Source organism: Vicugna pacos, chromosome 21 (assembly GCF_048564905.1).
Source record: "Vicugna pacos chromosome 21, VicPac4, whole genome shotgun sequence".
Classification (NCBI taxonomy): domain Eukaryota; kingdom Metazoa; phylum Chordata; class Mammalia; order Artiodactyla; family Camelidae; genus Vicugna; species Vicugna pacos.
Window position 1 is genome coordinate 17,897,626 of NC_133007.1, and position 23,753 is coordinate 17,921,378.

The 23,753-nt window shown below is 45.7% G+C and overlaps 1 protein-coding gene across 5 annotated transcripts; it reads right to left on the reverse strand.

Annotated features, from left to right (window-relative positions):
- Positions 1–22,949, reverse strand: MGST3 (microsomal glutathione S-transferase 3). Of its 5 annotated transcripts, none has more exons than XM_072946212.1 (7): positions 22,795–22,949; positions 8,695–8,818; positions 7,633–7,706; positions 6,952–7,009; positions 4,157–4,229; positions 3,288–3,435; positions 1–1,175 (listed from the first exon to the last, which is right to left on the reverse strand). In XM_072946212.1, exons 2-6 carry the CDS (start codon positions 8,809–8,811, stop codon positions 3,299–3,301), a joined length of 459 nt encoding a protein of 152 aa, XP_072802313.1. In that variant the 5' UTR covers positions 8,812–8,818; positions 22,795–22,949; the 3' UTR covers positions 1–1,175; positions 3,288–3,298. The 5 variants fall into 5 exon arrangements, with proteins under 5 accessions (XP_072802313.1, XP_072802314.1, XP_006209088.1 ...); XM_072946213.1 differs by lacking the exon at positions 1–1,175 and adding an exon at positions 2,235–2,253; XM_006209026.4 differs by lacking the exon at positions 1–1,175 and having other exon boundaries at positions 3,183–3,435.
- Between the last annotated feature and the right edge of the window lie 804 nt (positions 22,950–23,753).

Sequence of the window (23,753 nt, forward strand, 5' to 3'; positions counted from 1 at the left end):
TCGGTGTCTGAAGCAAGGTCCTGGAGCAACACCTCACTGTGTGTGGCAGTGGGTGGGCAGGACATGGCGGCAGTCTACTCCTGGGGGGAAGGGGAGGGGGAGGTTACCAGTTATAGGGGGAATTGAGGTCAGGCTGGCTCATGAGTTACCAGGCAGACTAGCAAAGGGGCAAGTCCCTCACCACTCCTTTGATAAGCCATCATAGTGGAGAGGCTCTGATCTAAGGATCAGAACAGTCATTGGCTGGGGTGGGGCCAAGTACGTAGGAAGAAGTTCAGTCATGTGAGTAGGGTGTAGATGAAGCAGGGGATGTACAAAGAGCAAGAGAATCGCCATCTTGAGTGGCCTGACCATACGCTTCACCCCTGCACACCCTGCATGACCCTCACAATCTTGGCCCACCCCTCTTCTGCCATATCCCTGGACACACGTATGTAGAGGTGCACTGCAGCCAGATTCCAAACATACAGTACAGACAGCCGCAGCCAGAGTATCAAGAATAAGATAACCCAGGATGCTAAGAACAGTCCTTTGCCAGGACGTGGGCAAATTTTGCAGCCAAGCGCTTACCGGGTCAGTGGAGAGGGAGTCACTTGCAGCAGCGCCCTGTCCAGTTACAAGGAGGGTAAGGACACCCCTGGTTTTCACAAACCCAGAGTCACCCCCATGGGGAGGGGAAGACCCTGGCTCTAGAAGAAACGTTATGGCAGCCTAGCCAGGAGTTAGCAGTCAGCCCATGTTGAGTGCCATTAGTGGCAGACTCATGAAGGACCCAGTGGTTAATCCCACTCTTTGGACTTGTGTGTCCTGAAGCCCGCCCACTCCTCTTACAGCGCAGCCTGGGGTCTCAAAACGGGCAGTCACCCTGGCAAAGCATACGAGGTGTTGTAATGTTCGCTGACAGAAGTCCTTTCTGACGTATTGGCATGTGGGACAGGAAGATGGTGAGAGTCTTCCCACCTCATTGTCAGCTGTCCCCCCATGGTCGCATTAGCCAGGGGGAGTTTCCACGGAAGCCCAGAGGAAGGCACCGGCACAGGCGTCTCGCTGCAGACCCAGCAATTAGACTCCTTTTGCAATGAGGCCATTGTTGCTCAGTCCTTGAATGGACTTCCTCTGCTCAGGCTGGGGACAAATATAAGGCAGCCAACAGGCACGACACGGGAGATCACGACCTTCAAGCAAAACACAAGCAGGAACCAGTCTGAGATAATAGCCTACCCGCCTGTGGTTTTTGTCCTGGTCTATAATAGAGTTCGGAAAACTCAAGTTTTCAGTAATACAGGAACATGTCCAAAAGCACCTCCAGCGGCCACCTAGTTTTACCTTTGATGTCTGAGTGACAGTTACATTTTGACTTTCAAATTCAGTCCCCTCAGTGGCCAAAGCAGACGTGCCCTGCAGGTTTCACAGGCCAGGAAACAGGCCCCTCTGGTCATTAAGTTAGACCACGTATAAGCCAGCACGACTTCCTCCTGTACTTCCACGTGTGATGAATTTTCCCGTCGTTTCCCCTTTTGATTACAAATCTTTTGAGAGACCGAAGTACATGTCCCTTAAAGCCGAGATGAATGCTGCCTGCTCTGCATCCAGACCGTGTCTCTCGGTGCTAGGCCTCCTCCTTTATATTTGCCTAGTTGTCCACGTTGGGGGAAAACTGATCAGAGACTGTGAACAAGCTCAGAGGTATGGTGGTGGGGAAACATTTCAGAAGCTACATATTTTATTAATTAAGCCAAGTTGTTACACAAACATTGTACGTGTGCTTTTAGTGGCAGACTTAAAGCAAGCCATGTTACAGATCATGAGTAGTTACACTGTGACAACCTCACTAGAGAATTTTCTTTTCCTCCTAAACATCCGGGAAGAAGGGTGGCTAACACCATAACTTTCATGAATCTAGACCTCAATCAACAGTACTAGAATTTAATAGCCACTAAAACATAATATTTTTCTCTCTAAAATGAGCCTTATCTCCACCAAACACAGCCAAATCAAGACGAATTTGTTTGCAGAATAAGTCTGGTCAATTGACAACATAGGCTTTGGTGGAACTCCTCAGGTGTCTAAGACTGAATTCCCAAAAGGCCTCTCAGGGTCAGGAAGCCTATTCCAAAGGCCCGTCATCGGATTCTGCCTTGGTGGGCTCCTCTCTTCCAGAGGTCCCCAAAGTATCAAGATTCCTGCACACGCCAGGAGCAGTCTTTCCCATTCACCTGATAAGACTTCTCAGAACCCAAGAGTCTCCAATTTCTAGAGAAGAAATACAAAATCAGCTGGAAAGCAAAGTTTAAAATGGCAATAAATACATACCTGTCAAGAATTACCTTAAATGTCAATGGTCTAAATGCTCTGAACAAAAGACTCAGAGGGGCAGATTGGATAATAAAACAAGAGTCTATAATACACGCTGCCTACAAGAGACCCACTTCAGGGCAAAGGACACACATAGATTGAAAGTGAGGGGATGGAAAATGGAAAAAGACATTTCATCCAAATGCAAATGACAAGAAAGTGGGGACAGCAATACTTGTATCAGACAAAATAGACTTTATAACAAAGGGCATGAAGAAAGACAAGGACACTATATAATGATAAAAGGATCAATACAGGAAGAGGATATTACATTTGTTAATAAGTGCACCCAGCATAGGAGCACCTAAATACATAAACCAAATACCAACAGACATAAAGGGAGAAATTGATGGGAATACAGTGATAGGAGACTTTAACACCCCACTGGCATCAGTGGACATCACTGGACAGCTCTTCAGACAGAAAACCAGTAAGGCAACAGAGATCCTAAATGACACAATAGGACAGTTGGACTAAATTGAGATTTTTCAGGACATTGTATCTGAAACATTCTCTAGAATAGACCACATACTAGGACACCAAAACAAGCCTCAACAAATTAAAGAGGATAGAAATTATTTCAAGCATCTTTCTGACCACAACAGCGTGGAACCAGAAATCAACCACAGAAAGAGAAATGAGGAAAAAATGACTGCATGTAGACTAAACAACTTGCTACTGAAAAAACCAGCTCACACATTAAGTAAGCATCCTCTGGCAGGGAGACAAGGGGTGCTTAATACCTACGGCCCCTCTCTCTTCTAGCAGGACAGGCTACTTATATTTCAGATAAAGAGTCAAAAAGAAATAAGTTGACAGAGTCAGGGTTAGGTATGAGGCTGACGCCAAGTTAAGTTTTTATTATATTTAGAAAAAAAAAGTAACTGGAAATTAAAGTAAGTCACTCAAAACGAATGAGATATTTTAAATACCCTATAATTCTTTAATGGCAGCACTTGGACCCGCTGTTCAGGCCAGTTTTAATCCAACCAAGATGCTGGAAGGCAGAGCACACAGTTGTGCCCATCAGGCCAATGAGGGCAATGGAGCCCAGGGCTCCCCGGTTCCGCTTGCTGGGTTCTGCAAAAGAAGAAAGAGCAGAAGTTACCGGGGATGCTCCCGAATGACAACGCTGTCAACACCCACCAGCCATCCCTATCAAGACCTCTGGGGTTATCTGGTCTTCAGAGGTCCACCAGCTCTTCAGCCTAAAGCTGTCAGTATGGCAGACACTGCCTGTGCAAAGTAACACGTCACAGCAGTATAGGACCTTAAAACAAATGATCAGATAATAATTAGAGACACGTTGCTCTGGGACCTTTTGGCATGGTTCCCTCTTCCAAGAGGTCAGTACAGCCGGAAGAGTCAAAGAGTCTTTCCCCACCTTCTCCCTCGGGCACACCGTTCACAGCAGTGATGAGGAGCGGGGCTCTGGAGTCTGCCCGCCTGGCTCTGAATCCTGGCTTTCTAGTTTGCACCCAGTATCTCTATGACATAGCGCCTTAATCTTTCTAAGTCTCGCCGTTTCCTCATCCGTAAACGAGGATAATATTATCTAGGTCATAGAACTGTAAGGCTCAGTAGCATGTGCAAAGTTGTTAGAACAGCAACTGACATGTTGAAAATGCTCAAGAAAAATTAAGTACCATTCCTATTCAAAGGTTAGGAAAACAAAAGAAGGTAACAGTTTTTTTTACCTAAATATCAAGTTACTTCCCTTTTTCTTAAAGCCCTGCTAGACAGAAAAAAATAGCATAAGATGTCAAATTTGCTTCCTTGGCAGATGTCAGTGTGTACTTACCTCCTGTGTAATAGCCATAAGCATAAAGAACTCGTCCGACAATCCAGGCCAAGCCCAAGCCAGAAACTATACGCTAAAGAAAGAGGGCTACGTTAGTATTTGTATTCAAGAACAGGCAGATTTTTATTAACATCTAAGATTGATCACACAGTGTTTTAATAAAAAGTTAACAATTTCACGGACATGGTAAAATACTCTCTACCAAAGTTGATTTACAGGAAAATCAAGGCTCTCGGGTCCTTCTATGAACTGCTCAGGGACCTGGGAGGTGAGTGCTGGGCGTCTCTGAGGTAGAAGGGATGCGAGAAACCTCCCAGCTTGCCCTGGGGCACTCGGTGTGCTGGCGCACAGGGGAAGGAGAGGCAGGCCTGGGGGTCGCAGGGGAACCCAGGAGAGGAAACTGACTGGAAGTCAGGACGAGGGGAGAAGCCACGTGAATAGGACGTGGGCTGTGCGCTCTGGCTGCTGTGGGCGGCACTGTTTCTGTGAGGTCCCCCCCGCCCCGGGAGGGCTCAGAGGCTATGCTGAGCCCACGCAGAAGTGTGGGGCTCCCCTAGAAGTGGGGGAGGGTGTGTCATGTTGTGAACCCCAGAATATGTAGTCTTGGACGGGGAGGGGTCCCCATTCCCAACACCCTTGAGAAAAGAGAGTAAAGACTTAGGCAAGATGGAAAATCCTTCCACTGGGGTGACCCACTTGGGCAAAAGGAGGCAGAGGAGAATGGGAACGAGAGGGGGGTGGTGTGAGGATGTGGGTCACGGCGAGTCACTGTCCCCGAGTGCCCTTCCAATTCAGCAGTGGCATCAGTGGGGGTGAGGATACTACTTTAGGAGTTTTACTCGTTTGTTTAGATGATTTTAGGGAAAGTTCAGTAGGAGCATGAAAGAACTAAAAATAAAACCCCCAGGCCCATAAGTCACTATCTAGAAGGTCTGTAGGCTCTGCCAGGTCACTCTTCACTACAATGTCGCATAATTGCCATCAACGCAGGAACAGTATTAGAGGAATCTTAGATTATTTTAAAGAATGAAGGACAAGGAACAGGATCTAGGGAAGCGGAACAGGAATGGGGCTGGGGGTGGATATCAGCAAGTCTGACTCCATATGACATCCGTTCCTTGGGCTCTAACCCTGGGCTGTTTTCTGTGCTGAGTCAGGCTGCTTCTGCTCCTTCTGTAAAACAATGTTGCCTAGAGCCCGAGACATCTGTAAAACAATGTTGCCTAGAGCCCGAGACATACAGGACAGCCCGTTCTCAAGGCTCTGACCCTTTAGGGCATAACTTTTTCCCATTCATGTAGAGATAAAAAGTTGCAGAACAGACAATAACATTTGTCTTGTTGGAGGTTTACAGGAACATCATGACCTGGCCTAGAGGACGGCTGTAAGAACAAAGGCTTCCCACAGGAAGAAGTCTGCAAAAACCAACCAGCCCCCTCCCCTTTTTAGTATAAAAGGAGCCTGAATTCTGATTTGGGGAAAACGGTTCTCCAGGACATTAGTCCCCCATCTTCTCAGTCTGCCAGCTTTCTGAGTAAAGTCATTATTCCTTGCCCCAACACCTCTGTCTCCCGATTTACTGGCCTGTCGTGCAGCCAGCAGAATGAGTTTGGACTCGGTAACGAGGTGATGCCTAATCTAGGGAGACCAGCTAGTCTGTTTAGACCAGCTACTCTAGTCACTTGCTAGGACTGGGGCTCTTTAGAGGCAAAAGAAAGAAACAGCTTCTCCAAGAGAGCAGCAGATGTCTCTTTGGAAAAAAAACAAAAAACAAAAAAAACCAGATCTCAAGGTCATGAACTATAGCTGGACCATTCTGGCAGCTGACGACAAAATCCCAAGGCCGTTCAGGGAGAGGCCAGAGGCTTATGAGAGTCTCAGAACCAGAAATGTGAAGGCCCAGCACTTGGTCAGAACTCAACGAAGGGGGAAATCCAGCCTCTGAAAAGGAAACACCTTCTGTCCAAGGCAAGACGTGAATGGCGACCAGTCAGGCTCAGGTAAACTTGCTTTATTTAGATAAGGTGAAATGCAGACCCAGAAGGCCCAGGAGGGCCACAGCGAGCTACAGGACCCTCACCTCCTGCTCACCACTGAAGCCACGCTGCTCACTGTGCACCCAACAGACCAGGCAGACTCCGGCCTCAGGGCCTCGCCCTTGCTTGTCTTCTGCCCGGAGACGTCCGGAAACATCAGGGGCACCTGCTCCCTTACGTTCCTGCTTAACTGTCCCCTTCTCAGCAAGGCCCTCCTGACTATCCCACTCAACTCTGTCCACCCCGCCCCCCCCCACACTCTCTTTTGTTTCCCCCGTGGCACGTGGCACCTTCAAACATGCTACATAATGTCCCTGCACTGCTTTTTGTCTGTGACCCCCAAATAAAAGTCAGCTCCACGAAGCGGGAGTCTCTGCCTGTCTGTCCGCTGCGATAACCTCAGGTGTCCAGTAAGTGTTTGCTGCATGAATAAATACGGGAAAGGAAAACTCGATGGACATGAACCGTCTAGGATCTGACAGACCTGAGTTCAAGTTCTGATTCTTCTATTCTGTAGCTATTTGACCTTGAGAAGATTACATGTATCCAAGCAGCTTCTCTTCATTTGCAAAAGAACAGGGAAGATCCTACCTACTTTGAGGATTTTTGTAAGAAGTAACTGAATGAAATTCTTTTAAATATTTGGCGCCTAGACATTGAAGATGTTCATTAAATGTGCATTTCCTCTTCCCTCCCTGATGACACAGTGAATTAAATCCAATTAGAGGAACCATTCCCCTGCCCACTGGAAAAACTCACCGGATGGTAAACACCTCCAACAGCTAGAAAAAATAAGAAGGGAGGATATATTTCCAGCCTGGAACAGAGAGAAATGTTTTGTTTGTTTGTTTGTTTTAAAGTGCCCTATTTAAGTACATCTCTATAAAACTAAGAACCTTGACATTCTTACTTGCCAACTTAGAACTCTGAGAGTAAAAATAAACAGTGTCTGGAGGGAAAAGCCCCAGCCACTGAGAGCCATCTTCTGCTCTGCTTAGGATCAGAGGTAACTCAGAACGCAATGGGTCAAAGACATCAAGTCTAACAAACTGAGGAGGAAGGTCTTGGCGAATTGGAGTAGATTTCCTTCCAGAGCTCAAAGCCTCTCACCCACTAAGCTGGCAGATTCGGTACCAGTTTAGAGGGGACATGTGCTACAGCAGAATAATGTGACATTAAAGACATTTTTGAAAAGATTATCCAGGATCCTAACAACTTTTAATTTTGCTTAATATTTAATCTGTTCACATACGTTTTTTTTTTAAATCTGTTTTTACCTGTTCTATTTTCACATACGTATTTTTTAATGTTACTTTTAATGTGTGTCCATGATTGTCATCATCGCTATTACTGAGCAGATAGAGAACCAAGGGTTGAGATGTTGGACAGAAAACGCCCCTCCTGCAGACGTCTTTGGTGCCCGGCAGGGCCAGCACTCACGTGTTCTGGTGGGCGCGCTGAATGCAGTTGAAGAGGTGTCCGTTTTCTGGGTCCGTGCTGTACATGGTAGGATACTGTTAAAACAAAGTGCATGTGATCAAAGGGGTCAGGCGTGGCCTCTGGTGTGGAGAGTTAAAATCAACCTTATAGCTAATCTATCCCAAAGCATCTTCTGTCATCACGTCGATAGAGGATCATTCCATTTCTGCTTAAATACTTGTGGTGACAAAGGTCTCCACTCTCAGAGGCAGATTCAGTCTGTGTCTATTAATATCCAGTAACAAGAATGTAGTCTGTGCCTTACAAGGGATGGAGGTAGCCTGTGCCAAACTCAGTGCTTTTCATTGACGTTATGCCATCGCTGGTGGCTTTGGGGTGCATTACAAAGATACCATAGGGAAACAGCTCCTTCCCAAGAGCCATCAAATACCACGTCCTTTTAAGATTTCCCTTAATGGGAGAACAGAAATTGAGTGTGTAAGAATTTTAATGGATGTGTCTCTTAAACAAGAGACTAGATATAAAAACTTTATAAGGAGCTCTACTTAGGGAGCCTAATTGATAGTTGCTAAACAGAAGTAGACATTTAAAATTGCTCACCATGGACAATTTCAGTAATTATCCCTTCTAGATGGGCTAGAATGAAAGGAAACATTTAATAGACCCCTTGCTATGTCTGATGTCCAAGCGTAGGCTAACCTCAGCAGCACGTACTTCTTTTCTACCTGGGAAACAGGAAAATCCCCTGGAGACATCATTTTAAAGTGGCAAACCAGGAAACGATTGCTGTTTAATGCTGTTTAGGAAATAACACTGTTCCTAGCAAATAGCGCCAGCCAAAAGCACACCTGGTCCTTCTACAGAAGAGACAAAAGTAGAACAAGATGGAAATGACTCCCCAGCAGGGCCCTATATTTGTTGCTGCCTCCTTGACAGAAAGGGGCAGAATTTTCAACTGAAACTGCCACCACTGCCCACTAGCTCCTCACCTCTCCCTCCATGACTGGGAACCAGTTCTGGCCCCAGACAGGCCTCCAAGGGCGCTGCCGTGTTCCCACTCACCTCCACTTTGTACTTCTTGCGGGCCTTGGCAACATTGACGGCTAGGTGCCCCACCAGGATGAAGCTGGCAGCACCCGTCAGAATCACGAAACCGTATTCCTTGGAGAGGACAGCCATCCTGGCTCTGCGGAAGGAAGAACACGTTAGGGTACCGCCCCGCAGGGGGCCTCAGGAGGGTGATGCTTCGTTACCAGCAAATGTATCCTGATAGATCAGAAAGAGATGTGAGAGATCTGATGTTCTAAGAGGTAGTTAGAAATACCACTGTACACCACACAGCAAAATTTAAAAAAATCATTCAAGTCTGCAACACAGACACAGAGAAGTTGACGATCATATCGTATGTTTTCTTCTGTATCTGGGCTCTTTTGATCACCACTGCATTTGTGAGATTTATCCATGCCGTTGCAGTATCCTATCACAGAAGAGTATGGCCACTAAAAACATCACAATTTGAAAAAATATTTAACGAGGCAAAATGCTAAAGAATTGATTAAATTATGAGAGAGAGAGATGGAGAGGGAAAGAGAAACAGGACATAAAGTATTAAGCACACAGTGATTCCAAGTTTTTTGTTTGTTTTTTTGGCATGGGGGACACTGTGAGCAGGAACCTTAGGGTCTCCCTTCGATCCAGGGGCATGTGCTGGTTCAGTGGCAGAAATATCGCATGTAGGGAAGGGATCAGTTCTAGTGCTCTGAAAGCAGAGCGTGGCTCTGGGCAGCTCCCGGAGAACCCAAGTTGTTCGTCAAATAATCACTTCCAGGCTAACCCCATGACAGGTTCTGATGCCTGCAATGCAACTTATTTTAAAAGGCATCCAAAATGATGATATAAACTCACAGCAAAATATTAATTATAGAACCTGGGTGGCAGCCACGTGGACATTCAAAGTACAATTCTTTCAACTTTTCTGCGTGTTTGAAAAGTTTCATAATTAAACGTTTGGAGAAAAAGCTAACCTCAGCATTTTTCAGTATTCAGCAATTTCAGCTCTTTTAGCTCTTGTCCTGCCGTGGGAGGGAGGGAGGGAGGGAAGAAAGAAAGAAAAGAAAGAAAAAGAAAGGAAGAAAGAGAGGGAGGGGGGAGGGGGGGAGAGAGAGAGAAAGGAAGGAAAGACGGAAGGAAGGGAAAGAAGGAAGGAAGGAAGGAAGGGAGGGACTGGGTATCAAGAAGAGGAAAATGCAATGGGTGGAAGGAAGCCCTAATAACGTCAAGGTAAGTTAGAGCTGTCCTCCAACCTCTCTGAGCAGGTGTTAAAAAGGTCAGATTATGGCAGGACATGGAGAAATAGCTCCAGTGCTTCCAGAGATCCTTAGCTGCTGGCCCATCATGTGCACGGCTGCCACAGGCTGGCAGCTATATTGAGGGAAGTAAATCACAAAGAGAACAAGTATCATATGATATCACTTATATGTGCAATTAAAAAAAATCTACAAATGAACTTATTTACAAAACAAATATACTCACAGACACAGAAAATAAATTTATGGTTACCAAAGAGGAAAGGGAGGAGAGGGATAAATTGGCAATTTGGGATTAACAGATACACACTACTGTATATAAAGCCAATAACAAGGTCGTACTGTACAGTACAGGGAACTATATTCGATACCTCGTGATAGCCTATAATGGAAGGGAATCTGAAAAAGCTTATATATATACATATATATGTGTATATATAAAGAGATAGTATATATATATATAGTATTTTTTTGTAGGCATTCTCACAAGCAACCCAACAAAATGGTACTATCACTATTTCCGAAGAGTGCCCAGAAGTTCAGTAATGTTCCCAAGGTCTAAAAGAGGAGGTATCAGAGCTGGGATTCAAATTTAGACTCCAATTCAGTTCCAATGTCCCCTTTGCAATCCCACTTGAAAATTCAGAGCTGAACTGACACTGGGATGACAGCATCTTTCTCAATGTGGAATGTGGGGCTGGCAAGCAGCTCGCTCATTCATTCATTCATTCATTCATAAGCCACTCAGTTCTTTAAAAGTAAGTTTCCCTCAAGTCTGCAAAATAACATTTGAGGCCAAAGTCCTAAAACCTGCCTGCCCCCCACCATGGTTCACAATTCTCATCCGTTTCTCCTTTACCGGGGCACCCACCGTCTCCTCCTCCAGGAGGGAGACACACATTGGGAAGGGCCACCCTCACGACTGAACACTGGAATCACCTCCAGGCCAGCCTCTCCCAGGCCACCTTGTGTGGCCACACACAGCAAGGAGTGTTTGACTACCCTCCAAGCTTCCCTGCCCTCATTCTCTTCTAGGATTAGACGTTTCCAGAGTTTAGAAAATCAGCTCAGGGAGGAAGTTTTTTAGTAGTAGTTATTAAAACAAAAATATGGAGTGAACACCGAACACCTCTTTGAAAATGAACACAATGACCTGACATCCCTGGAGTTCAAAACATTTGGGCCAATCAGGCCATTTAAAGCTGCCTCTCACTCTGTCAAAAGCCAGCTGTTTAAGAATGATACAATTGAGCATATCCGGTTTAGGTCAAAGTCTGCAAGTTGAGAATCTGCCCAGACCTCACCTTTGGACAGGAGGAGGAGGCTGGGCTCCCGCACAGCCTGGAGTCCCCTTGTGTTAGTGCAGACTTTTCAGCTCACTTTGAATCTTTGCAAAAATCCCATAAGCTGCATTTGACAGAAAAGGAAACGGAGGCTCAGGTAGAGAGAAGAAGGCAATGCTAAGGCCAGAGCAGTTTTAAAAATTCTTCCCCAAATCCTCCAACTAGCCAGGCAAGGCATTAGACTTTGGTGGTTGAGCCACTGGCCTCTCTTTTCTGATCTGTCAGAGCTTGGGTCGGAGAGTCTAGGTGGCAGGACAAACCCTCTTTAGATGTTTGTTGCAGGCCATGAACACTCAGAAAGGCAACCGACTGCTCAAAAATAGGCAATTAGAAATTAATATTTACTACTAAGCTCCTCTTCCAAAGTATAAATGCAATCCGGGAGGTTAAACACTTAGGTATTCTGGTCAAAGTGACTCCCCTCACTTTGCTAGGGTGAGAGGTATTGAGGGAAAAGGACTCTGGCTGTGGGCAAGCAGAGCCAGGAACAATGCCTTGAAGGGCAGAGAATTTATAGTAAGGGGGACCCGGAGTCTGACGCCAGCGTGGGTGGTTTGCAAAGGACCGAGTAATCAGTCAGGAAACAGCAAGCGTGCTAGGGGCAGGAGGAGGATGGCGGCCCTTCCCGAGGCTCTCACTGCAGAAGCCACGGTCACAGCAGCACAGGTGGAGGAGCCAAGCCTGCTCCCCACTCCCTGATACCTCCTTGCACTCTGACTGGGTGAGGAATCCTGCTTCATCCGCCACTCTGCCAGCACCCCCCAGCTGGCGTGATCAGGGCTAGAACAGAGAGTGCAGCCAAATGCATCAGCTGCTCAGCTCCCAGGTGGGAGGGTCTGGTATCCTCCATGCCAAGCACGGAGCGTGTGCTTATAGGAAGCTGCGGAATAAACGAAGCAAGCTGAAGGTCCAGGTGGCTTTCACAATGACCCCTCCAACTGAGAGAATGTCCTTCACCCGGCACGGTGCCTGGCATAAAGTGTGTTGCTAAGCAATGCCAGTTTCTCTTTTTCCCTTCAAAAGTATCTACTGAAGCAATGGAAGCAACTTGGATGTATGAATTCCTGGAGAAAGGAGGGCAGAACACAACGGAGAGCTCTGTCACCAAACATAAAACCAATGGGGACTGAAAAACGGTTCAGGCTTGTCCTTTAAGGAAAGAATCAGTTTAATTCACTCAGAGTTCAAAAAACAAAAGACAGAACTTCATCACTTGCTGAATCCTTATTTTCTGAGGAATTCAGGGCAAAGGGATAGACACTCCTGCCCCTCTTCATGGGTGTGGGCGCGCGTGCCTGCACTGGGATAGGGGAGGCAGTTCAGTTCACGATGGCCACATCCCAGGCAGCCCCAGCCACACCCGAGGCTGGGCCAGGCCCGCAGTTACCAGATAGCTCCCAGCACACAGGCTTGAGAAGCTGATAAGTGGTACCAAACCTCTCTCTGGCGTGAACACTCATTCGGGCTGCACACCACCATTTGTTGATTACATACGTGCTCTGTGTCACCAGCAACCCTTATATTAACCCAACAAGATAAGGTTCTTGGGGGTGGGAGCCCTGCCCTGGACTTTGCCTTCTACATGGTACTAGACACACAGCACTCAGTCCAACGCTCCTTGTGCAGCTGAACTTTTATTGCTGTTGTAGATTACTTTGTAACTCATTTAGTTGTATAACGGCATTTGTTAATCATCATGCAGTTTTCAAGGTTAATCACACATCAGCTACAAAGATTAAAATTTATGACTTTTATAAATAAAAATTAATTTTGGTACCCATTTAATTAAAAGTACTTAGTTTGCAATATTGCATGCTCCTGGGGGAAGTGTAAAACAGAACCATCTGGAGGACAGCCTGGCAGCAGGCAGTTAAGATGCTTTACATTGATCTTACCTTTTGTTCATTAATTCTCCTGGGAATCTATCCTGAGGTAATAATCAGGAATGTGAACAGATTTGGTTCAAAGACATTCACTTTAGCACTAACAGCAAAAATAGAAATGGTACAGATGTCCAAACAAAGAGGGCAAAGTAAATAATACAATGGTAAAACAGAATATTATATAACCATTAAAAATGGCGTGTACAAATCAGAAATAAAACTCACGGACATAAAAAACAAGCTGTGGTTACCAGGAGAGAAGACGGGGAGGGATCCATTAAGAGTTTGGGATTCACAGACATACATTACTATATATAAAACAGATAAACAGCAAGGACCAACTACGTAGCACAGGGAAATATACTCAATTTCTTGTAATGAGCTGTAATGGAAAAGAATCTGAAAAAATACATATAACTGACTCGCTTTGCTGCACACATGAAACTAACACTGTATATCAACTACACTTCAATAAAAAAAGGAATTAAAAAAATGGTGTGTACAAACCTTAAAGATGTTGAAACAGGCTTCCTAAACCGCATGTTAGTTGAAAAAAAGAAGACAAAAAGTGTATACCTTCGTTTTCTCAAACGAAAAAAAGAATGAAGAAAAAAATATCAAAATCATAAGCATAGTGATTTCTAGATGGCTGAACTATGGATCTTCCTTTGTACTTTTCTATAATGTCCCAAATAAGCACATGCATACCAAAAAAGTTATATGAAATGGTCTGACAACAATTAGTAATTGAGGAGACAGAGGAACAGCAGTATGTTATGGTGGAACCAAAGAATCAGACCTGACTTCTAGCTTGAATCCATCCTATCACTTATCTGCTACGTGCAGCGACAGCCTTGCAGGGAAGAGTGCAGTTTTGGAATTAAACTGTCTGGGTTCCGAACCTGGTTCTCACATTCCTAGCTGTGTGTCCTTGGGAAAATTAATTGACATCTTTCAGCCGCCTTGGTTTCCTCATTTATTAATTGGAAAAAATAGCACCTACCCCACCCCAAATGGCTGTTGTGACATTAAGTGGAGACACTGTCTCTGAACACCCACCACATAGTAAGTACTCGACAAATGCTATGTATCAGGTTATATTATGCGTGATAATGTTCTGTTAACTGTCTTTGCCCTGATTCAGTTATAAAAGGGGATGTTGGCTATGTGACTGAAATACATTTAAGAATTTATAATTTATAATTAGCATTAGCTTAGACCTACATTTATTTCCTTTCTTTTTCTCTTTAAAAATTTTATTATTATTATTAGCTGGGGAGGTAATTAGGTTTACTTATTTATTTTTTGATGGCAGTACTGGGAATTGAACCCAAGACCTTGTGCATGCTAGGCATGTGCTCTACCACTTAGCTATAACCAACCCCCTTCCCCTCCTTTTCTGAACTGTTAGTAGCCAGCCATGTTAAAATATATTATCTGAAAAGCAGGAGTATTCAGGAGGAAGCAGATTTCCAGGGCTGACTATGGAAATCAGCAAACTGCAGTCATTAAGGCCCTCCCTGTGGCCAGACACGCTCATCCCTGCGTGGGGCTAAGTGTGCATTCATTTACGTGTTCAAGTTTATCGAGTGCCTACTATGTGCCGCTCACTGAACCAGTGCTGGAGATGAAGAGATGAACAAGCCAGACTTTGGTCCCTGCCCGCAGGAAGCTCATGTTCTATTTGGGGAAGCAGGCAAATAAGTTAAAAAAAAAATAACCAACTCCAGATTTTTCCCTTCGTAGTAATGATCAGAAACTGAGTGCAAAATCCCCCCACAAAAATGAAACTAAACAGGTTGGGGAAAGGCAGAAATAGGACAGAAGAGTTTCTCTTCTCTCTTATTAGTAATCATAGAGTTAACTGCTTCCTGGCAGTCTTGAAATAGTTCAGTTGAGAAACCATGAAAGGGAAAATTTAGAGAAATTAGTTTTTATTTTATTTAGAAAGTTCTTGCCACTTATATCACAGTAGAGAGATTCTGGGGAATATTTTTATTCCTAACAGGCTTGAATACTGTTTATGATTTGTCCTCTCCTGAGGGAAAATCCATGGGAGGTGAGACAGTGGGAATCTTGGAGTTAGACCTCTGTTCAGACCCTGCCTCTGGAAGCTTGGAAATGTCATTTCTCTACCAAATGGAAGAAACTATTCACCTCACAGGATGGTCTGAGGAGTTCAGTGAGATAAACTAGATAAGCATCTGGTACGAGCACTTAACGAACATTGGTCCAAACACAAAGACATACTGTACATAGTGGCAAGTGTACACGTCTACCCACATACGTACTACTTCCTAAATAGGGAGATACTGATTTTTCTCCAAATCAATGCTGTCCTCTGACTTAGAAATTAGTTCTGATAGTGTTTGAGATAGACTCAAATTTGGCAAAAGGCTGGTCTACTTAAGATTCCTAAGTGGACAGCATAATGAGTCTATAAGAAGTTAGTTTCCTAGAGTGGAGTTAGTTTCCTAGTGTGGACGGCATGAGTCCAAGAACACTTAATTCACTTATTCAACCACAATAGGCAAAGCGCTTACTAGATGCCAGGCGCTGTTTAGGTGGAGGGGGTACAGCAGTTGACAAGGTGCAGTCCCTGATCTCAAGGCACTGACATTCTAATGACGACAGAAGACTGACAACCAATAGGCAAACAAACTCAACCTGTGAGGGTGATGACTATTACGGAGAACACACAGGGCAGTGGTGTAGAGACAATGGACAGGGGCTATCTCTTGGGGCCACCCAGGGAAGACCTCTTTTCTGCGGCAACATCTGCACTGACACATGCACGAGGAAGAAACAGCCACACAACATTATGGGGAAAAGAATATTCCAATCAGAGGGAACAGCAAGTGCAAAGGCCCTGGGGTGGGAGGAGGAAACGCCTGGCCCCCAGTGAATGGGGGAAACAGTAGGGGATAAGGTTAGAGAGGACAGATCCAGTTATGAGAGGGACTTCACATGCCATTTAACAGTCACTGCTTCTGCTTCTCCTTCCAGGACTAAGATGGGAGGTGCAGAGGAAGAAAAGATATAAAACTGTTCAGTGTTAGCAGAAGAAGCATCACTTCCCAAAGGGAAAGGTATCTGACCAAGCGAACACCCACCACTATTAATTAGGTGAGCCCTCGTGTGGATTCAACTCCTACACATGGAAAAAGCTTTCCAGGTATGAAAAGGGACCAGCAACAGCACAGACCCTAAAAGGAAGGAAGCAACAGTTCTGAAAAGGGGGAAGTGGACACCTCTGCCAAGAAGCACGAACAGACCAAGAAAATGCTCTTGGCTTTGGTGAGGAGGACCCTGCGATGGCCAGGTTCTAGGGGAATGGCAGGAGTAGAAGCCCATGCACTGAGGGTTAAGAGACAAGTGAATTGTGAGGCAATACATCTCAGGCAGTCCTGCCTCCTAAGTTTGCTCCCGTTGTCCAGTCCTGACAATATGGCCCCATGTGCAAGTTCTACTCCTTTCCGCGAAGCCTTTCTTCCTGATGGACCCTCACTGGCCACAGGCTCTGCCTTTGGATGTTTGTTTATTTCAAGAACACTTTAGAAACCGAATTATTTCTATAATACGTATTTTTTAACAGCAGCACTTCTATTTGTAACTTTTTAACTTATCAAAATATTTGTTACTAGACAAACATGACTTTCTGAGGACGTATCAGGTTGGGAGAAAAAAAACTAAGAACAGTATTTTGAAGCAGGTGAGGTATGGGACAAGGGGCAGCAGAAAAGCCCCGGGCCACAGTGGGTTTCTAGGGGGAGATCAGAGAATCCTGGCGCCCGGGTGACCAGTGGAGCCTTGAGGTCTACAGGACAGCATGGTGGGTGCAGTGGTACTTGGGGAAACAACTCTTGGGTGAAGCCAGTGAGTAGACACCCAGTAGATTTTTTTTAAAGCAATAAGGCACCATTGTAAAATCTCCTTTTAGGAGTGATCGAGCTTGGACTTAAAATGAGGCAGTGTTGGTCTCACCCCAGAAGACATGCTCGACACCTGAGTTAGCAACCAGGAGCTCCATTATGCTATTTGGCTACGGAACTCTCCTCCAGGAATTCTACTGACAGATTCTCTGGAAACATCACTACTCCAGTGCTCACACTTGGCTCAACCTTTCCTTCAAATTCCCGCTTCTGCCACCTCCTGCCTTATCTCACTGGGGCAGGGGTTCCTTCAGTTACGAAAGGATTACTCAGAGAACTTCCGGAACTAAGTTCAACAGAACACTCCTAGGGTAAAGCTCTCCTTCACCATTTACTCCACACTCTCTTGGCTGCCAAGAGAAACTCCCTGGGGCACAGTCAACACTGTACAAATGGAGCAAAGGGCAGGCTTTTTAACTTGGGCACTTGCCTCAAATATAATTTATGACTTCTGGGCCATGAAGTAACAATTTATCTTTCACTAAATGAAAATCAATCAGATGTTTTAAAGAAGAGAGGATTTCAACTTTCAGCTCTCTTTTGTCCTCAAACAGATAAATAAAAGCCTGCTTGGACAATGAACGGTAACCCCTACTTCCATGTGCAAGATGGTTCTGCTCAAACCATACTGTAATTTCTCAGTGGAGTCTTTTTTTTTTTAATGCATCATGATGGGATGGTGCTAATGCATTCACAGACTGACTTGGAGCCATTCCCCCAAATTTCATTAAAATCCTTATTTGGCTGCCTGTGCTATTCATCCAATCTTCCTTATATATGGTCCTTTATTTTACATGGCAAAATTCAGCGTTTTCATGAGAATAACACAAGGATGGTAACTTAAAGAGCTTCGTCTTGATTATGTCAACTGGACTTCCATCAGTCCCCAAACTGGGATGTCATTCCGAAATCTCTGAGGTCGTGCTGCTTAAAGCACCCTTTTAATGAGACAGCTGCCCAGCCTCACTTCTGCCTCCAGATGTTTCTACAAAGGAACAGTCCTCAAAATTATCTCCCGGCAGGGCAGCTGAGCCCACATAAAGCTAAATGGAGAAATTTGTGAACCTAGAGGGAGGCAGCCCCAAAAGTAATTCCCCGTTTCCATGCTGGGAAAGAAAAAAGGAGAGTCACAGGATTTCTTTGGCTCCATCTGACATTTTTAAAATGCCAGTCTGATCACTTCTACATCAAAGAGATGATAAAATTTGTTTAAGTATCAAAGTTTCAAATGACAACTAGATGTGAAAAAGAGTACATGGACAGTTAAGAAATAATAACCAAGTGAGGAAAATAACTGCCCCCCACTATTGTGTTGCATATTTAGAAGGTATTTCTCTAAAGGCTAAAAATGAAAAGTTAGTGGAACAGGCAGATCATTGTCTAGCTCTTGATTATTAACTCAAGTGAGGCAAACAGCAGAGGCAGGTCATAAAGTGGGTCTTTCTCAGTTTCTCATATTTAATTTCTCATCAATGTTGCTGGCAGAACACTTGGAAAGTGGAAAGTGAACTATAAGTTAGCTATCTTTTAAAAAGACAAATGTCCTATAATCCAAATATATTCAGCTTTATGGTTAAATAGCCACAGCTTGGTCGTACAAGATATTCTAGTTTCACATGTCATTTTAACCCCCAATTCCAACACTGGTGAACTGTCAGCGCCCAGGACAATGGATACATTACTGCGCTGGGCGGAAGTGGGAAGGGGAAGGGAAGGAGTGGCCTGATACTCAAGTTCAAGTGAATGTTTCCTGGTTATGTGGGAGGAGCCTGCATGGACAAACTCTGCTAAGGCCAAATAAGCAAATAACCTGCTCTCTTTTCCTCTGGAGTCTGACTTCTGCATGAAAAGGCACTAAACACACATCCCTAACTGGAACTGAGTCTCCTCTGGGAAAAACTGGTAATTCAGCTCTTTAGGAATCTAAGAATAATAGTTTAAGACAGAACAAATACGAGGTTCCTCTGTTTATGTGACAACAAACTTTCCCAAACAAATTCTGGACACGAATCGCCGTATGGGCGAGAGTTCCTTGATGGGGCGACACCTCACCCAGAAGTCCCGGGCCGCGCTGGACCATCTGGAGCCGAGCCCCCCAGGAGGTGTGATCCCAGGGACAGACCACAGGGTATTTCCCACGGTCTGAAGGCACCCGTCTCAGAGGACGGGGGGAGAATGGGGAAAAGCCACGGAATGAGGAAGAAAATGAAAACTTCATAAAAATTCATTCAAGGGAGCTGATCTGATCAAGTCAGTGCAGGACGACAAACCATTTTACCGAGATGGAATGCTCACTTTCAGTCCACACCTACCACCTTCCTCAGTACTGCATCAGTGACTCCTTCCCTGATTTATCCCCTACTGAATGCCGGGTACCACGTGAGGGGCAGGGCTACGGCGATGATCAAGACTGAGGACGGTCCTGACCCTCCAGAATACAGAGTTAAATGGAGGGACACCTTAGCAGGATCATGATGGGGAAGGTAACAGACTGCGATAAAGGCTCTGAAGGACATACACAGTGATGCGAGAGCGAGGACACAGGGAGAGAAAATGGCAAGGACACAGGTGTGGAGACAGGAAAGGAAGAAAAAGGAGACCAGTGTTGGCCAAAGGGTAGCGATACAGACTAGAGGAAGAATGGTACCAGAAATCAGTGATTACTAATAATACTTTATCAGCATATATATTATTTAACTATGTCACACAGTTCCACATAGTTCATCCATATTAACTCATTTAAATCCTTATGGCATCCCTACAATATATTATTATCCCATTTTGCAAATGAGGAAACTGAGCATCAGAGAGGTTAAGTAATCTGCCCAGGGTCACACAGTTATCACAGAGAAAGCCTGGATTCACCCAGAGCCAGGCAGTCTGGCTCCGGAGTCTGTGCTCTCGACCTTTGGCTATACTGCCTCTCAACGAGGTTGGGGAACAAGTCTGACCACACCTGACCTCTTTTAAAACTTTTCTACCTTTCCAGACCCTCTCCTGAGCATTATATATGTTAACAAGAATAGAAAGCTAATCATTAACTCCAAGTCTGTGACTGATTAAAGACTGAGATCATTCTAATTGGAAGGGGGGGGGGGGACCTTGGAACCGGTCCAAAAAAGATTTTTTTTTTAAATGAGTGTCAGCACTGCAGCATGACAAGAGAGGAGAGATGACAGGAAGGGAAAAATACCCTCCAATCTTCCTGGTACCCAGGTTTGCAAGGAGCAAAACAACACAGGAAGTGGCACTTCATTTTTACATCACGATTTCTGCACAAACTGTCCCTTAACTAGCATCACATAGGAACCGAGGGCCATAGTGAAACTAAGCCCTGACTTCCAGAAGAGGGGGAAGAAAAATCTCTAATGAGTCACATGGACACCACTTGGATTTTCCACCGCAAGACATGTGGGTGGACTCTAGTTAATTCTTAGCAGCTGCCGAGGCCCCGACTAGGCGACCAGATATTCTGAATGAAGGAACTGCATGAGTTGTTGGCTCCTGCCTGAAACAGGGGTCTCACTCTTCATGCTGGTCTGTACTTAGAAGGAAACTGTGCCACAATCGTTCACATTTCTTAGCCTACAGGTAAATAAAATATCACTATAAAACAAACAAACAGAAAGAGTAACTTCAGGCACCAAAATATTAGAACGCAAGTTTCAGTTAATGAATAGGTTGACTCTAGAAAGAACTCAGAGGGTAATGATTCGAAACGCTGAAATCTTTATAACGATATTTGCAGATGTATTTGAAAGCTAGTCCAATTTCCCCAAGGAAAATAGGTATGTAGCTACTATATGGGACAGTGAAGGAAACTCAAAAACTCTACATGTGGCAAACTACTGATTAAGTGCTGAATTCTTCTTTTTCAAGAGTGTGATATGCTCATAAGCAGTATTAATGAAATCAGCTGGAAAAACCCTCGCAGTATATTCTTTTAAACAAATATTGCTTTAAAAATACCAAATTATTCATGGTCAATTGTGGCTGGCAACAGTGTTCTGAATACAGATTCAGAATATTTAAATAGAAATATAGGGAGCAATAAATACAGCTAGCTGTGCAGGCACTAAATTACCTTTTGGCATATTGATTTGTCATCCATTTCATTCCAGATTTCTCCATGTAGGTTCAGTCCCTCTGCTATCCTCCAGGTTAAGAGGTTCCCCTTCAGGGACTGCGTCCCTTTCGAAATCTAAACCGGCAGGATTAAGTCTATATAAGAGGGAAGACTGCTCTTCTGCCGTTTTGTTTCTTAACCTAAGGAAGCCCCTGCAGTGCAGTTTCTATAGCTGGCCACAGTATCTCTACTAGTATCTGCATTTTATATATAGTAACCTCAGTAACAGAAAAAAAGAAATCACTTGACAAAGTTTTCTATTTCTGTAACGTTGTGTCAGAGGGAAGCTTAACAGACGAACAGACGGTCTTCCCGGGTGAAAGTATTTGTTTGGATTTTAGATGTGAGCTTATTTAGCTCAGTTAAATTTAACTCCTGTGAGAATAAACATTCTTGATCTCCTGACTCAGATACTATGCTCCATTACTGAATTCACTGAACTAAAAAAATAGTCTGTAATTTTGACCAATAACCTTGGGTCCTTTCCAGAAACCGCCGGCTCCCGGTAATCTACAGCTTTCCCAAGAGATGTCCTCGCTCCAGATCTCACGCACAGAGGAATCAAAATCTGCCGCAATTCAACATGACCACGCCCAGGTCCACAGCACCTGCAAAGAGCCATACATCTGCAGAGCAGTAAATGTCCCTCCCCCCAGAACTCCTTTTCTCCAGTTAGGGGATTAAAGCCACAAGCCCGTAGCTCCTTTCCTATCCACCTTCCTGTCTCTGCTTTTCTTTTACCTCCTTTCCCACACTCACTTGACGCTTAAACTAAATGTAGCGGTAAACTCTTGACTCCCAAGGAAAGTATTAGCAGAAGCTAGAACTTCGGGGAATGACTCACCACCCAGTATCCAGCCCCTTCCACCGCCCTGCAGCTGCCCCACCGCTATGGCCCTGGGGCTCCCTGCAGCAACACTAGATGAGGAAAATTCTCTGAAATCCAAGACAGAACCTAAATGAAGATTTCGCTTCCTTTCCTGCGGCATCTCCTGCTCTGTAGGTTCCAATACAAACACAGGGACAAACATTTCTACGAGGCAGGAGGAAAACAAACACAATTCCCTGGGCGGCCCTCCCGGAAGGTCCCTAGCAACACATCCACATCCGCAGCTAGTGCAGCGCTCGCAGGCCACTTTAAATAAACCATTGTTACCGATCAGGCCTGCGCTGCAACTTCCCCTGCAGTGCCTCGCCCGCCCATCCTGCGCAGCAGAGATGCAGTTGACAACATCGGGTGGGCTCCATGAGGTCGAAAGAAGGAGCCCCGAGTCTGCACAGCCTTGGGAGCGGAGAGGAAGGAACTGGGGAAGGGTTGACCTTGAGAATCTCGCCGATTGCGAGGCCGGCCCGGCCTAGATGCGCCAAACCAATACATCATCGGCGGAATGCAGGGCAGATGGAGGTCAAAGGGGATGGAAAGGCAGAAATAAACTTACAGACAAGACGGGAGAAAGAGAAAGCGAGTCCCTATTCAGCTCAGGATGGCAGAGATATGGGCAGTGCTCAGCACAGAAGCTGAAGTGCCCCCGAGGCCCACGCTCCTCGCTGCCCGCAGGTGAGGGCACTTACCTGGATCACCTTCTGCTGATGCAGACCGCAGCTGCGCAGCAAACTGTAGGCGCGGAGCCCCGGCCTCTGGCAGAGTGAGGCGTGGCCTGCAGCAGTCCCCGCCCCGGCCCCGGGCATCGCGAGGCCACGCCTCCAAGGCGGGGCTCCGGCCGCCCGAGAGCGCCATCTGGGTCCACTTCTGGGGACCTGGTTTTGAGGCGGAGGCTGCATTTTCTTCCTCCTCACGGTTGTCCATGGATTTACTCCCTCCACAACTAAATCTGTATATCTGTTCCTTTCTGCAAATGCCACCTTGGTCGCCTTCTTAAAACTGTTCCTGCCAGTTCCTATTCGGATTGAGTTTGCTGAACGGTAGCACGTTAGTAATTTATCCCCTGTAGAGCCACCGTAGCTGGCTTCTCGGCGCTCTGCGGTGAAGGCGGGGCCCCGGGTTGCGCGGCGCGTGCGCGGAAGGGGGAGCGCGCCCGAGCCTGGTCGCTTTCCAGGTGCGCCTGGCGCGCGTTAGGTGCTCGGTGCCTTAGATTGCGACACACACCGGGTGAAAGGATTTAGGGATGTTAGATCCTGTACTTTCCCATAACTAATCGTTTTGTCACTTTTGCCGAGAGCTGGAACCGAGCCCTGCCCGCATGGTGGCCGCACCCATCCTCGCCCACACCCGCCCTCCTGGTCCCCCTGTCTGGGCACAGGACGGCACCGCCTAGGGGACCCACAGCCCTTCCATAGTGAATACAAGCCCCAGTTAGGCCCTCTAGTCCGGGCTCGGGCCGGTGAGGTCTTGAGTGAGGCCTGCAGGCAGGGCCGAGCCCGCAGAAGTGGAGCCTCCTTCTAAGTGCTGTGAACTCAGCCGATGGCACGCAGAAAGGACCAAAGTTTCCCGCTTTTACATGTCTTAAGTGTGGTACGCACCCCTTTCCTCTGGACACCCCACATCTTGCTAGGTATCCCCACATCTGGGT

Coding starts and splice junctions, on each gene's coding strand:
- MGST3 (XM_072946212.1), bottom strand. CDS start 8,811: ATGGCTGTCCTCTCCAAGGAATACGGTTTCGTGATTCTGACGGGTGCT. Junction 7,707..8,694: donor GCAAGAAGTACAAAGTGGAG/GTGAGTGGGAAC, acceptor TTGTTTTAACAG/TATCCTACCATGTACAGCAC. Junction 3,436..4,156: donor TTATGGCTATTACACAGGAG/GTAAGTACACAC, acceptor CTTCTTTTGCAG/AACCCAGCAAGCGGAACCGG.